The sequence below is a fragment of the Leptonychotes weddellii genome, chromosome 10 (genome assembly GCF_054177405.1).
Source record: "Leptonychotes weddellii isolate Sample4059 chromosome 10, ASM5417740v2, whole genome shotgun sequence".
Taxonomy (NCBI): domain Eukaryota; kingdom Metazoa; phylum Chordata; class Mammalia; order Carnivora; family Phocidae; genus Leptonychotes; species Leptonychotes weddellii.
Window position 1 is genome coordinate 49,674,884 of NC_138378.1, and position 16,069 is coordinate 49,690,952.

Consider the following 16,069-nt stretch of genomic DNA (forward strand, 5'->3'; position numbering starts at 1 on the left):
TTAACCAGGCCACTTGATTAGCATAAACATCACATCGACATTGACTAAGTTGCTTTGTCCTCTGCACCCACATTAGCTTCTCACGTCCCCAACTGTACTGGTCCCAGCCAGACTCACTGGTTCTCTAGGAAGTATGTGAAAGAAGTTGGAATCAAATACACATGTATAACCAACACCACATATCCCAATAAGTGAATGAAGTCAAAGATGGGGACACAGGCACATATGTAACAGTGACAGCTACTGAGCTGAATACTGAACATCTGTTCTCTCATTTTACCCCCGTGTTGTGAATATCATGCCAATCTGACAGATCATATAATAGAAGAGATTAAGGAGGTTATGTAGCTTGACTAATATCTTACAGCTTGTAAGCAGGAATTGAAGTTTAAACCCAGGACTACTGATTCCAAAGCCCTTACTCTTCAAAAATATAGTTTCTATGACAGATGCTGCTAGTTTCCTCCTCTAATATCCACCTTGGATATGAGAGGACGGATTATAGAACCCATTATAGAAGCCCTGACTCAACGCAGCACATCACTAGCCCACACAAAGACTACATTTCCCATCGCCCTCTGCAACTAGAAGTGGCCACGTGACAGAATTGAGGCCAATAAAACGTAGGTGGAAAAGTAGGCTCCTCCTGGGAAGTTGACTTCAAAGTCTCCACCGGTCTTCCTTTCTGCTGGCTCAGTATGGATGTGGTGGGTGGATTGCAGCCACCACGTTGGGCCACAGGCACAGACCACTTGCTGACAGTGCTGGGGCGACAAGACAGGAGCATGAGTCCTTGGTGGCTTGGCTTCGTGGAACTGCTCTCCCACCCTAGACTATCTTTTTTTTTTTTTTTTTTTACATGTTTAGGCTTCCTGCCGTACACCGCCAAACCTAATCCCAATATGCAAACTTTCCAAAGTTTATGAAAAGGACCCCAGGGAAGGTGCCCTGCCAGGTAGGGCTGTCACCAGTCCGCTTTCTGATACTCAACAGTTTCAAGCAGTTCTGAAGATTGACGCTAAGAAGTCATTTCAACTCAAAGGCAGGGGGAGCTGAGCAGGCGCCCTCCGGAGGGGAGCTCCCCGCAAGACAGGTGCAGGCTTTGCCTTGAATTATGTGGTTTGTAACCAAGTTTAAAATTATTTTGACACCAGAAAGTCAGGTTGTGTCCACGCAGGGGTGGTGGTTAGCTGAGGCTTCACAGAGCTACCGAGCAGAAGGGGTCCTAGAGAAATCTAGGCCCCTCACTTTCTTTTCCAGGTGTTGAAAGCACCTTGGACATTAACGCTCTTCTCAAAATGGCATGTGTGGTCAGGGTGAGAAGTAGAGATGTTTCAACAAGGACCCTGTTCCAGCGGAACGAAATCCTAAAATGTCCTCCTCAAGCAACGGCCATTCTCCAGCCCCTCTTGGCCCTCCTCCAACCCCCCCACCTCGGGAACCCCTGCAGCCAAGGGAATTGTGTTGGTTTCCCTCTGAGGACTTTGGCAAAACAGGTGCTTCACTGTGACCTCTTCAGGAAGTGGCTTCAGGCAATTAAACCACAAACACGGATCACTTTCAATCATCAAAACCCCAGGAAAAAGTTGGAACCAAAATTGCCATAGTGTGGGAAGTAGTAAGTCTTTGGCAGGCCCGAAGGAAAGAGAATTTGTTCTGCCGAGACTTGCAGCAAAACTTGCCTCTCCTGCCCTACTTTCTTTTGATGTATCTTTAAATTACAGACGATTTGAATTTCTGCTTGAATCTCAGTTGACCTTCTTACTGGAAGAAAGAAATTTTAAAGGCAGCCGGTTCCAAGAAATTGAGTGACTTTTTTTTTTTTTTTTGTGGTCACACAACCATGTTTTACTACACCCAGTGTTTGAAAACCGACGAATGAGACGAAAAGCAGGTCCAGGCATAAGGAAAGGACCAACAACGTGTGAAGAGTTCGAGAAGGAGAAAGAACACAGTAAGGTGGAAAGAGTTGTTAGCCCCACACTGAGCCCAGCTCTCCGGGCTCAGCCTCCTGATCACAGATGGGACACAGAGCCTAAGAGTATCTAGCTGTTTGCTTCACCTTGAGAATGGTAAAACACCGCTATGTATTTCACCTCGATTCACCAATTATTAACATTTTGCTTTATTCCCTTTCTCTGTCTCTCCCTCTCTGTCCTCTCTCTCTCTCTCTCTCTCTCTCTCTCTATATATATATATATCTACACACACACTCACATACATGTATGTATATATATACACATACATATTTTTCCCCTGAACACAGGGAAGTTGCAGACATCCTCACACTTCACCCCTAAAGACTTTAGAACGCATGGAGGAACACATTTTTAGAAGACTGAAAACAAATTAGTAAGTAAATGATAGAATGATAGTTCCAGAGATAAATCTTCAGGCATTTAAAGTGATTCAACATCTTACTCTACAGTCTACTTTAATATATCTCTAAATTCACTGAGATTAAACTTTATTTCCATTTTCACCTTGTTACCGGATGTTTGTAGGCAACTGTCCATCTCTGAGTCAGGAGGTACAGTCATCCACGAAAGCAAAACAAAGGTGACAGATCTTGAATATTAATGAAGTCAAATAGTTATCAGGCCTGACGCATACCATTCGTCAACTCCAGTTTGTAAAATAAATCCCTAAAAACCGACACATGTTGTGGCAGGCATGTGTTATAAAACCTTTTGACACCCATGGGAAAATAAATATTTTCATCAAAGTGAAGCTCGGAAATTTTTTAAAATTCAAAGCAGAAGCAAAATAAGAAGTATTGGGAACTCAGTCTCTGGAAAGCACAGGACATGAAGAGTTTGGGGAATAAGGAAATATAAATAAATATAAATTAATTAATAATAAGGTCCTATATTTCTCTGCCTCTGAAACTAGCGGCAGAGAATAATAAGGTCCTATATTTCTCTGCCTCTGAAACTAGAGGCAGAGAAATATAGGACCAGGTTTGAGGCAGCTTTTTTTGAAAATACACTGGCTCAAAGCAGAACCCTTGACGGATTATCCACAGATTATTTTTGGTTCTACAGAAAAGAGAGAAACTAGTTTCCCACCACACACACCCCCTCCCTCAGAACTGAGGGAATTCAGTGCAGCATAATGGGACTGTTTCTGGTCTGCATGGCCGTGTCAGAATGAGAGCACCTCAGTGTCCTTGACCCTGGTGGGGCCTGGGGAGAGAGGATTGTTTCCTGGGAGCCATGGCACAGGAAGACCCATCTTTGGGCCACAATGGGCTGAATCTCAAAGGGAAAACTTAGAGAAGCTAACTAAGACCTGGCTCCACTAAGCGCTACAGGCTCTTTTTATATTTTACTTTCTGCCAACAAGTATCCCTTCTCTCTAAAAGTACCCTTTCCCTGTCAAACCTATTGGACTTGGCCAATTTCTGCCCCAAGAAACATTGACTAAGAGATTCGGTAAATCAATCCAATTCATCTCCCCACTCATTCGAATCCTCTGGTCACACTTTGCATTCCCAGTAAGGCTGAATCATTCAGAGCCCCCAGCAGACTGGACCATCAACCAAAGACACTTCCTTCACCTTCTTCCTGCATCAGGCCCTCTCACAGGCTAGCCCCTGACAAGACCACTCCTCTAGCTCAGAATAATTGCCATCCTCCTGCAAAATGACTGATGTGGAACTCCATCCACGAGGCCCTTGACACCCACAGTATGAATCCACCAGGCTTCAAGTCCTCCCAGCCTGATATTTATGTAAGACAAATTTTCTACTCTGAGCAATTCCAGAGAGCACCACTCATGAGCCTCGTAGACTGCATCATCCCCATTATAAACATGAAGCAATGGAAATAGACTCAGATACATAACTCAGATACATAACAGATAAGTAACTTACCCGAGGCCACAGAGCTAATGCAATGATAAAGTGGAATGCAAACCTGAGTCAACACAATCTTTAGCCTTAGTACTCCTTCTCTGCCCTGTAGAAGCACCAGAACCCAGAGCTAGAGGGGGCTTGAGAAGCCATTAAGCTTAGCAGCCCACTCTAGCAGTCTTCCCAAAGCAGGCATCCTCCATAGGTGGCCAAGTTTACCCCTCAATTGGATGAACACTTCCAGTCTTGGGAAGTGCACATGATCAGAAACTTCTGTCAATTCAGAACGCAAATTTGGCTTCACCTAAACTCCACTCTTCGGTCAGATTCTACCCCACGAGGCAGCTCAGAAGTCTAGCTGCATCTCGCAGCAGTCCTGAGAGTTAGGGAGTCTATACAGGACAGCACTATAGAAAGCACATGAGAGACCTGAGAGTCTGGTAGAGCAAATGTGAGTCCTGCCTCCCTTGTGGGCCAGCTGGATGGTTCGGTGCCAGGGGTAGATCATACTGCCTCTGAGAGACTCGGTCTGCTCATCTGTAAAATGGCTGCAGCTTGGCATGTAGCACAGGAGGGTCGGATGGTGTGTGATACGTACAGAGGTCGGCACAGCACTGACAAAGAGAAAGCACTCGACAAGGGGTAGCATTTTACAGAAGCAGACCCCAAAGTTCAGGAGGTGAGTAACGTTCTCAGGAGCACGCAACTGACAGAACTGAGGGAGAAGTCAGAGCTCCCCTGTCTGCATTCTTACCAAGTCCTGCTGAAGGTCCATCCCACGGCCTGAGAACTTTGGGTACCATAGTCAATAACTTACCTAACACCAGCTACTACTTAGAAAGGTGTTCAGCTTTACCTAGTGGTATCAATAAGCCTGATGCCTAAATCCATGTCATAGAAGTGTGTTTAACATGGAAACACACAATCATAAGTACATGCACACATGTGGTCAACGCCTGCCATGGCATTCTGATGCCTTCATCCAGACATACATGTTAGCGGTAGAGCACTTAAGCACCCAGAGCAGGAGATTGAAGATTCCTGGAAGCTGGATTCACTCTACCATTATTAACTAGCTATGTGAGCTTAGGCAGGCCGCTAGCAATTTACACAATCTGGGTCACAGTTTCTTCATCTCTAAAATAAATACAAGGGATGAGCTGCTGAGAGCTCCCAGGTCTCTCCCAGCAGCTAGAAGTCCTGGAGGTTCCAAATCAGTCTGGATTTGCACTCAGACTTCAGCCCGGGGCGCAGCTTCCATTTCTAAAGCACCAAGTCAGGGGCCTCAATCAGATTAACTGCCAAATCTCATCAACTCACTTGTATAAGTCTCAAAGCCAGCAAATAGCAGAGCCAGGACTCAAGATTTCTGAGTTCTCCTGGGGATGGGGGTCCTAGCTCCGTTAGGCTACGCTCTGGTTCAAGTTAGTCAGGAACCAGACACTCTGTGCTGTTATGGGACAGGACGCACACCCTCTAAGCTGAAGGTGGCTTTCACCCTCCTATGATCTGAGTGTATGGAGTAAACACCTCAGATATTTGAATTATCAGTCATCCAGAAAACTTGTCCACCTGAAATATAACTCAGACAGAGGAAACAAGGACAGAAAGACCTGAACAGCTAAAAGAGAGCCAATAAGATCCTGGCACAAAGGCACGGATATTTTACTCACAGAAGCAGCTTGGCAGCTCTCTTGAAGCACCTCTTGCTCTGTGTCTACGAGTGTTGTCGCTTCTCAGAGTGGCGATTATCCTTTCTAAGGATGGCCACCACAGGATCTCCCATCTTACGTGGTTGTCTGTGATGTGACTGGGCCACTCTGCCATCAAAATGTGGAGTCCAACTCACCTCCCTTGAATGTGGGCCAGCCTGTGACTGGTATCTAACCAACAGAATGATGCTGGGTGAACGCTTCCATCTGGCATCCGTGGGATGCTTGCTCTGGGGAAAGCCAGCCACCATGTAAGCTGTCCAACTACCCTGAGACCACCTCGTAGGGGAGGCCACATGTAGATGGTCTGAGTCATGGTTCCAGCTATGTCTGGCCTCACAGGAATCCCCTCAAAGGCACCAGCCATGTGAGTAAAGCCATCTTAGACTCCCCAGAAGGGTCTATTCACTAGCCGAGGTTCACTGCTTGAACTCAATGAAACCACGTGGAACAGAAGAATCACCTGGCTGTGCCTCTCTCGAATTCATGACCTACAGAACATATGAGTTATAATAAAATGTTTGTTGTAAGCTGCTAAATTCTGGGGCACTTTGTTATGCAGCAGTACACGACAAGAACGCTTAATCAAAAGCAGATTAGAGGTAGCAAATTAGAAAGAGGGAGTGGGCTGGCAGAAGAGGGCACCCAGGGAAGAGAGAGGCAGCTGATGGCCCAATAACACAGGAGACAGAAACACATTAAGACAGATGCGATGTGGGGCGGGGGGAGAAAAGAAAAACATTAAGACAGTGCAAGAACCAAAAAGCACAGCAATCAGGAGCCATTAAGAGCAGACACCAGTGGTCCCCTCCACCTCCCCGTGCCTGACTGAGGGTATGAGGGTGTCACAGCACAAAACGGTTGATGTTCGTGAGGATTTCCCTGAATCACGAAGAACAGTTAAATTTTGTTCAGAATCCTCTTTCTCTAAGTTGGAGCAGTGCATAACGTATGTGATGAGGATAATAGTTTAATTACCTTCCAATGTATTTCTCTTACTATCTCCAATTCTTCTGCCCCTATGGCCCAAAGAAAAGGGAAGAGCAAAGCCCTCCTCAGAAAGGAGAGAAGGAAGTGCATGTGACATATTCCTCCCTGGTAGGAAGGGGAAGTAGAAGAAAAGGCTTTGGGGGGCTCCAGGGTAAAAGGAAGGAAACCACAAGAGGAAGTAGGCATATTGGCCGGCTCCCGACTCTGAGTTCAAAACCCGAATGCAAAGAGACAGAAGGCCTGCTAGCCTCAGTTTCTCACTGATGGGGAAGAAATCCGGATATTTCTCTGTGCTTCCTGTAGGGAAGGGGAGGTAAACTGAGATCTGGGCTAATTTGGGGCTGCCGTGATGAAGGACAAGGTGACCTGGAGCTGGATATTCAATCCATAAGGAGCAGTGTGGCCAAATACGGAAACATGTCTCCACCAGTTGGTAAGTATCACTTACTTAAGCCCTAAGCTCTCTGCCTTCTGCTACCATGCCTTTCTTGGGGCTCCTCGGAGATCCTCATGGTCTAGCAACAGATACTGTAGCATCTGTTCTGATTGGTTGGTGCTCGTCCCCTGCTGGTTGTCAAATATTTTGAGTATCACCTGCATAAGTAGTCAATCAAAGCCAGGGGAGAAACATGGCCATGGCCGTGGCCAAGACACAGAGAGCCTGTGGAGCCAGTGAGGGGCACAGTGGGCCCAAATTGGCCATTGTGGTGGCTCTGACCCAGCTGCAAGATCAGACCGAGGGTTTTCCCAGATGCAGACCTCAGCAGTAGATTCAGCAGGACACCCCATGACCAGCCAGGTTCAGGGACATCTCCTTGGAAACCAGTGAAGGCCCCAGGCCATCAGGTGTGGACTGCCACCTTCCCCATCATGCCCTGGGGACATGGCTTCCCTACTCTCAGACTCCTTCCTAGCTAGAAGAAATCAATAGGTGAGAAACTCTGAAAGCCTGAGCATTTACCCCCAAAGAGACTGAATAAATCTAAGAGAGGCAGATGTGAGCCAGCAAGATGGAGATGACATGGTACTAGTAGGTTTAATTCCCTTTTCCTAATGAAAAGGGACCTCGAACACCAAATGAGATTCTTGTTAGAAAAGTTATGAAAGGTATATTTTTTGGCATCAGTTTGCAGTGAGTATAAATTTTCACCATGCTACGTATATTTTAGAAATATTTCTTTCCAGGGACGCCTGGGTGGCTTAGTCGGTTAAGCGTCTGCCTTCAGCTCAGGTCATGATCTCGGGATCCTGGGATCAATTCCCACATCCAGCTCCCTGCTCAGCGGGGAGTCTGCTTCTACCTCGGCCTGCTCCTCCCCCTGCTTGTGCTCTCTCTCTCTCTCTCATAAATAAATAGAATATTTAAAAAAAAAAAAAGAAATATTGCCTTCCAAAATTAAGTTGTCAAAAAAAGGGGGGATCTTCTCTTTATGCATTGAAAGATCATCTTCCATCTCTAGAAAATGTGCCCACCCAGAATGGCTTATCCTCTGAGGGTCACAAAAGGTGGCAGCTTACCCCAGCCCTGTGTTCAGCAGCATGTCCATATGAGCAGATAAAAGTCAAGCAAAAACAAACAATTGAAAACCCAAGCAATTTTTATCCCTACTGTGTGGGGAAATCCCTTGCCACAAGAAAGCTCACTATTTAGCTTGAAGACAGCCCAGACTGACTGGGTTTTCCACAGACCCAAAAAGTCCCCAGAAGCCCTTGGCCCTCCTCTGTGGAGGGAGTGGCTGGGAGTGAGCGTTCCATTCACACACAGAGCCCCTCTGGCTACTCTCAGCGTTTCGACACCCGACCACCTTGCCCCAGTGCCAAGAAGAGATCTGTGAAGCTGAACAGTCTGAGATCCTGCCTCCTCCCCTGCCACTCCCACCTAACTGAGCAACATGCCATGGTAGACAGACTCACGCCAACCAATATCTGGTACTTTTCTACTTTGGGGTACACATAAGATGCCACGTCTCTGTACCTTAAAGTGAGGCATAGCCACATGACTGGTTATAGCCATGAAAAGTAAACGCGAGGGACATGGGTCACTTCCAAGCCTATGCATTTCATTTCTGGTGCCCTACCCTCCAATACCCTTTTCTCTGAGCCCTTGTTTATTGATGGTGGCCACATAGGATTATCAGGTCGTCCCGATAGGAGGCTGAGGTCTACTTCCATCTACGGATCCACTCCGTTGTGTCTCCGTGTCTGTTTCTCCTTCTGTTAAGTAGGAGAAACACCTATTTCCAACCCTGGCACCCATGTCAAAACAATTCAACAGATGGTATCCATGAGTTCTCTTTTGAAAATGTCCTCAAGTGGCTATGACGTGTTGTCCTGGTCTGACACAGCTGACCAATGACACTGATACAGCATGAGCCAGAGAAACTTGTGTCGTATTAAGCTACTGAGATGTTTTAGGTTGTCTATACCTTGGACTGATAGGTACAGCAATCAAAGAGAAGAATTAGGACATCGTATTCGTTTTCTATTGCTGTGTAGAAATCCCACAAACTCAGTGACTTAAAATAACACCCATTCATTAGTCATTCTGTCGCGGGTCGGATGTCTGGTCTCAATTTGGATGAAGTCTCTGCTGAGTGTGTAACAGATTATCAAAGCCCAAGGTTCTGTTCCATGTGACTATTGGTAGAAGTCAGTTCCTTGTGATTGTATTAACTGGGGTCCCCACTTTCTTGCTGGCTGTCAGCCAAGGCCACTCTCAGCACCTGGAGGCTGCCCACTGTTTCCTGCCCTGTGGCCATTTCCACAACAAGACTGTTTTTTTTCAAGGCCAATAGAGCAGCATCAGATGTTGCTTCGTGTCTCTCTGACCTCTAGACCTTTTTTTTTAAAGAGCCACCTGGTTGTGTCAGGCACACTCAGGAAAATTCCTTTTGATTAACTTCAAGTCAACTTGTCAGGGTCCTAAATTATACCTGCAATTGTGGTATAAGGCGAATCTAATCATGAGGGTGATATCCCATCACATTCATATAGTGCACCCTCATTCGGGGGAGGGGGAGTTATACAAGGACATGTGTAGTGGGGGTCACTTAGAATTCTGCCTACCACAGACATTTAAAAAAAAACAGTCTGATGAATATTAGCTCTACAAAATCCAGGACCCTTCCAACGCTTTACATTCACTTCTTCCTTGCTCCCAAGTAAGAAAACCTTAGCCCAAATATTCTGAAGCCTTGCTACTCAAAGGGTGGTCCATGGACCAGCAGCATCACTTGTGAAGAAATGCAAAATCTCAGGCTCCACCTCAGACTTAGGCATTGGAATTACGGACATATCCACAAGATTTCTAGGCAGTTGAGAAGCTCTGGTCTTTAGATTGGCTTATTCTTTTTTTTTTTAAAGATTTTATTTATTTATTTATTTGAGAGACAGAGAAACAGCATGAGAGGGGAGAGGGTCAGAGGGAGAAGCAGGCTCCCCGCTGAGCCGGGAGCCCGACGCAGGACTCAATCCCAGGACTCCGGGATCATGACCTGAGCCAAAGGCAGTCACTTAACCAACTGAGCCACCCAGGCGCCCTAGATTGGCTTATTCTTAAATAGAGTAGGCAGATGCCTACATGGAGTGAGAGCAGAAATTATATTAAATCCCTGTGCCCTGATCACTGCAGCCCTTCAGTGTGGTTTCTGAAATTTTGCTGTCAGAATTGTATAATCTGATGATGGTGATACTGAAGATGGTGATGTTAGCTAACATTTACTGAACATCAATAAATGCCAGGCAGTAGGCAAAAGTTTCCTTTAATTTCCCCAACATTGAGTGAACTATGTATTATTATTTTCATTTCAGAGATGAAGACATTGGGGCTTACAGGAGTTAAGTTACTCCTCTAAGGAAATACAAATAAAAGTGGGGGGAGGGCCAGGATTTGCCCTTCATCCCTTTCACTCAGAGGGTATGTGATCATATTGTGAGAAGCTGTCAAAGCCAGTCCGCAAATCACGAACTGGGACCTGGGCCAGTTCAGCTTGTGAGTATGCATTATTCTGCCAGAATGTTAATGTTAGTCTTCACTGAATGTCTTTCCCAAGAGACAAGTTCATTCCAGCTGGCCACTGGCCTCATCACTCATAGCCTCACAGGTTTGACCTACTGTGTGGTCCCCGAGTACACTCAAGTTTGAAATCCCCACTGAAGTCCACGTATTCTTAAATTTCCCCTTGACGTTTCATGAAAACTTTGGGTGGTATGAACACTTTCCAGAGATCCTTAACAATAGCAAAGAACCTCTGCTCCCTACCCTATCCCTGTCATCTGATGAGTGAAAACAACATCCAGAAGCTAAGTTACTGGTTTTAAGATAATTGGTTTTAAGTTGGACTCTTTTTTTTTTTTAAAGATTTTATTTATTTATTTGACAGAGAGAGAGACAGTGAGAGAGGGAACACAAGCAGGGTGAGTGGGAGAGGGAGAAGCAGGCTTCCCACTGAGCAGGGAGCCCGATTCGGGGCTCGATCCCAGGACCCTGGGATCATGACCTGAGCCGAAGGCAGACGCTTAACGACTGAGCCACCCACGTGCCCCAAGTTGGACTCTTTTGGCCCACAATCAAATGCCATAATCATTCACCTCCTTGTGTTTAGGAAATTATTTATGCTTAATATGAAACAGAGGTTCTTAACCAAAGTATGTTTCAGAAACGTTTGCGAGGAGTTTAATACAGATTCTCAGACTTCTGTTCACGCTACTGGTGACTAAAATGCCCATTTATCTGAAATTCATCAGATAAATTACAGGTTCAGAACACAGGGTTTGAAGGAGTCCCTGAAGAGTTAATAAAAGGTGGGACAGTAAGGAGTGTAAGAGATGGAATAGTGCAGTGGATCTCAGCCTTGGTTATACATCAGAACTGCCTGGAAGGCTTTAAACACTACTAAAGCCCAGGTCCCAGCCCCCAACATTAATGGTGTAATTGGTTCCAGGTACAGGGATTTTTAAGAGCTCCCCAGGTGATGGTAACATTCAGCCAGGGCTGAGAACCACTGGAGCAGGGACTCTGAGATGCTAGAGGATCAACAACTCCATCACTGTTTCTCTTGTGGCCTCGCTGGATTTGGCCCATCAGCCGGGCACAGAAGCTTCCGTATTCCCTTCATCTTTTTGCTGCCCTTTGCCGCCTTCTTCCCTCCTATGTTAAGCACTGTTCCTTCATAAGTGGAGAACAAAACTGGTAGGAGCCTGAGGTCAAGTTCCAGACACTGAGATACTTATTATTCCCACTGTGCCTGTTTGCCCATCTGTTAAATAGAACTCTCCTATTTAAGACCTCCAGCCTCTAGCCCTCATGTCACACCCAGCAGGTCCCTGTGAGTTCTGTTTTGAAAATGCCCTCAAAACGTTCTTGTCCTGAAACAACTCCCTGGTCAGTTTGCCACTGGATGTAAAACCTCTTGTTATCGCCTAAGGAAGTGGTTCTCAAAGTGTGGTCCCCAGACCAGCAGCATCAGCATCACCTGGGACCTTCTACCTCGGACATCCTGCACACAAGTACTGAATCAAAATCTGAGTGGATCCAGCAGTCTGCTTACTAAGCCTCAGGGGTGCTAATGCACCCTCAAGGTTGAAAAGCACTGGCCAAAGCCACTGTCATGACCATGTGCCCCTGTCCAGACAGCTGGTAATGGTAACAGAAAAAGACAACTCGAACACATACAACTCGAGCTTTGTCAGTTGCGTTTGCATGTGACACTGATTCTGTTAGCCTGGGGGAAGGGAGGGGGGACGGGGTCTGAGGGTCTTGATCACACAGGGGTTTGTTGTGTAACAGCTGGGGTGTGAAGTCCGGCGGGAGTCAGAAGGTTGAGGGGACACCTGCTGGTAGGGCCTGGGAGGTGCTCCCAGGCAGCTGGGAACAAATGGGGCAGAGACTGTCCTCCCAGCTCCTCTGACCTTATCCAAGCTTCCTGCTGGCCTTTTAGGGTAACCAAAGAGGCTAAAACACTGGAAATGCAATGGAACCAGACAAAACTAATGAGATATGAGAGAAGGTGCTCTTTCTGTTTTGCATGTGGGGATATCGCCCTGAGCCTGTAGGAAGGGGCCCACTGCCCTCTTGGGATGGCAGAGCTCAGAGAGACGGGCCAGGGCAAGAGTGAGCTTGGTGGGGTGGGGTGAACTGCAGAGACGGAAGCCGGCAGCATCCCACTGCAGGCCCCCACACAGCTAGGAGGGACTTGCAAGATCAAGTCACTCAACTGCCTATTTACAGAAGAGGAAACCCAGACAGAGAGGAGCCTTGACCTGGATCACAGCACATCAGTGGCAGAGCTGGGGGCCACGAGGTAGGGGGCTCCTGAGGGAGCTGGGGTTCCACGAGGAGCAAAGGACTTCCAAGGAGGGATTCGAGAGAGAGTGCCGAAGAGTGAGAGCCAACGTTTCGGCTGCACCCACGGCGTGCCAAGCTACTCCAAGTGCCTTACATGATTCATACTCATTTACTTTTCCCACCACCTTATGATCCTCCCCATTGAGTTCACTATTTTACAGATGGGGACACTGAGACGTTAAAAATAAATTGTGCAATTTATTTAATTATAATTGAGGATAAAAAGCAACTTTATTTAAAAAAACTGTACCCAGTGTTATTATTTCACAAGAACGAAGCAAGGGATGAAGGTAAGCTTAATGCTTCCTGGCTTTTGATTACTGGCAAGCTGCTGGCCACTGGGTAGATGATCTCTATTCAGATGGTACCCCTTATTCACTAGAGTATAGAATTTTTTAAGGACAGTTATGATATGGACACACATGTGACATCATACAGCTAGGAAGAGACAAAGTCAGAACTTGAACACAGACCTTTTAGTCCCACGGCTCACACTTTCGCACCACGATCCGCTTGCTACTCCTCCAAGACAACCCGGAGCACTGGCGCTCAGCCAGGTCTGAAAGCTCGAGTGTGAGAAAAGTTACACCTACTTTTAAAAAGAAAACATGCCATACCAGAAAACCCCCTGACCTTCCAAAGAAGAAAACCTCTAAATTCAGGGTAAGCCTCATAGGCACAGCCTCTCTCAAGGTGACCTGTCTGCAGCTATGAATCTCCTTTAACTGGATCCCACAGCATTTTTGCCTGTCACTTCGAATCATAGAAGATCCTCAGAAATCCTCTGATCTAGCCCGTTTTTGACAGAAACACTGAAGCCCAAGAAGGTCAGGGTCACCTTCCGAAAAACAAAGGTTGAAGAGATGAGGAATGCCACCCAGCGAAGGCACCCAAGGTCCAGAGACAACAGGAAAGCCACCTGAAGCTCCATCCTGAAATGGAATCCAAGGGTCCTAACCCCCAGATTTCTCTCCCTCTCTCTCTCTCCCCCTCATTCTGTAATTCCCTCTCTCTCGTTCCCTCTCTCTCTCATTCTCTCTCTCTCTCTCTCTCTCTCTCATTCCCTCTCTCTCCCATTCTCTCTCTCTCTCTCAAAAGCCTCTTACCTGCAGCCCTGCATTCTTCGACCTTGTTGCTTCTCGCCTGGGGAAGGCTGCCAGGCCCGACTTTTACCTTCAGTGGAAACTCGGCAATCCAGGCCAGGATTTATATCCCCGTCCTCCAGGGATTTCCTAATAGGGCTTGTGTCACTCTCTCTGACTGAGTGGCTGCGGACACACCTTTTCCCTCCTCATAGGGGAGCACCCTCCGGGGGATGGCACTGGGTGCATGATCACTCAGATGGGGAAGTGGCCAAGGAAACTGTGCGTAAGTTTCCCTATTTTTCCTGTGACTCGCTAAAACTTACATACTTCAGCTGAGAGGTGGTTTTAAAGTGATGTCTATTTCGCTGGCCCTGGCCCCGTCCAAGAGGAAACGAGGTCTTGGGGTCTTTAGCCAGTGGGACAGTTGATGTTCGCCCCCACGGAACACCCCTTCGGGGATAGGAGGGAAGTTAAGCTTTGTGTCCCCCGGTTTCCAGTCTTATATGATGTTTAACTGTTAAGTGAAGGAAGGGGGTGACTCTCCAAGTCTATTACCACCTGTGGGATTTGCCGAACTGAAGAGTTTGTCCTCTGGAAATGGAACTTCGGTCCTAGGTCATGTCGGTACAAAACTCCCCCTGAGAGGCCCAGAGGTTATGTTGCTGTCTCCTCTGTCCCCCTCAGCAGTCACCAGGTGGCCAGGCGTTAGAGAGCAGGGAGCCGAGGGGGTGAGCCTGACCCGAGGCTGCCGCAGGAGCTTGCCCAGAGCCCACTGGGACCCCATGCAAGTCCTCAGATGCACAGAGCCAGCCCTCCCCCTACTGGATTCACTGCCCTTGCTGTCCGCCCAGACAGGCTTGACTGGACCCCTAGGTCCAGTGCCCTCCTTGATATGAACAGGGAGCCACATGGGGGAGGATAAGAACTTGACCAGGAACAGGGCATGTGACTGTGACGTGAACCCTCTGGGTCCCCGTGTCCTCTTGTTGGGCCATATTGCATAGTGTGGGCAGAGGTGTATATGGATCCCCCTGTTGGTGGATGGAAAAGAACACTCATCCAAATGTCTTTTAAAATCCATGTTGCTAACCTTAATGACACTTGCCGTCTAATTGACTCAGATACTGGGGTTCTTACAGGTGAAAAGGGAGAGAAATGTTTAGAGACAAGTCTTAGGACTTTCATATCCAAAACAAATGGCTCGAAGTTGAAAGAGCCCACGGGCCCTAGCTTTATCCTTTTGCTAACAAGGAAGAGAACTCCCAGGGAATCATAGCTCAGATTGGGTAAAAAAAATCGAAGAAAAATACGATGTTGGACCTAGATGGAAACTTAGAGGTGGGCACAAATTGAGGTCCAAGTACTTAGGGGGACCACAAGTGAGGAAGCTGTATTGACTTATGTAACTTCGTGGTGGAAGCTGTAATACCCCCAAAGTGGAGTTTGTTGGCCAAAGGGTAAATGTTACACTGTATCCATGTTTATTCTTTCTCCAAGGACCAGTTGAAGGGGGAATATCTGGTTTTGTTCCAAAATTTTGACATGGTTCGATTGAAGTTCGAGCTATAAATTTTGGGTCAAGCCAAGTAATGTCAAGGGTGTAAATTCACCCCCAAATACCTCATCAACCCGGGATGAGGGTTATGCAAATAATTGAGTCCTGTCCTCGCTCTCTCTGTGGTCAACCAAACACACCAGACCTAGATAACCTTCCCTTGGCTGGGATGTGTTCGCTAGATAGCACAAGGAAGCCCACAGCTTAATATAGCCAAAGAGAGGAAGTGAAACCATGCGGTCTGCTGTTGGCCATATTGAAGTATAACTGCTGATCTTGTGATCCATAAAGAGGAATTTACAGAACCTCACGTCTTCAATGGGAAAATGTGATCATGAAGACACAAGAATTGCTTGAATAGCCCTTTCAAGAACTAATGCCTCAGACCCCAACCGTCACCAAAAGTCCTCATGGAACAATGGCTGCCCTCCCCGCATTCCTCCATGTCCCCCCCATCTCCACTGTCTCCACTGTCCTCTCCTCACTATCACCAGAGTGTTTGGTTCAATTTCTCCACCAACTGATGGG

The 16,069-nt window shown here is 46.9% G+C and overlaps 1 protein-coding gene and 1 long non-coding RNA gene across 5 annotated transcripts in view; one reads left to right on the plus strand and one right to left on the minus strand.

The window, feature by feature from the left end:
* IL1R2 (interleukin 1 receptor type 2) overlaps positions 1 to 14,164 on the minus strand; it is a 33,527-nt gene extending 19,363 nt beyond the window's left edge. The window contains exons 1-2 of one of the 4 annotated variants that reach the window (XM_031032484.1): positions 14,008 to 14,105; positions 13,375 to 13,467 (exon numbers count right to left, since the gene is read on the minus strand). In XM_031032484.1, the coding sequence (XP_030888344.1) occupies positions 13,375 to 13,467; positions 14,008 to 14,021 (107 nt within the window). In that variant the 5' untranslated portion in view covers positions 14,022 to 14,105. Of the gene's footprint in view, positions 1 to 13,374; positions 13,468 to 14,007 lie in introns of all 4 variants that reach the window. The other 3 variants (XM_031032485.2, XM_006737405.3, XM_031032486.2) reach the window with 3 other exon arrangements.
* On the plus strand, positions 6,743 to 10,467 carry LOC145723871 (uncharacterized). Its single transcript, XR_014149219.1, has 2 exons — positions 6,743 to 6,988; positions 10,366 to 10,467. It is a non-coding gene; the product is annotated as an uncharacterized LOC145723871 (long non-coding RNA).
* Positions 14,165 to 16,069: the final 1,905 nt, after the last annotated feature.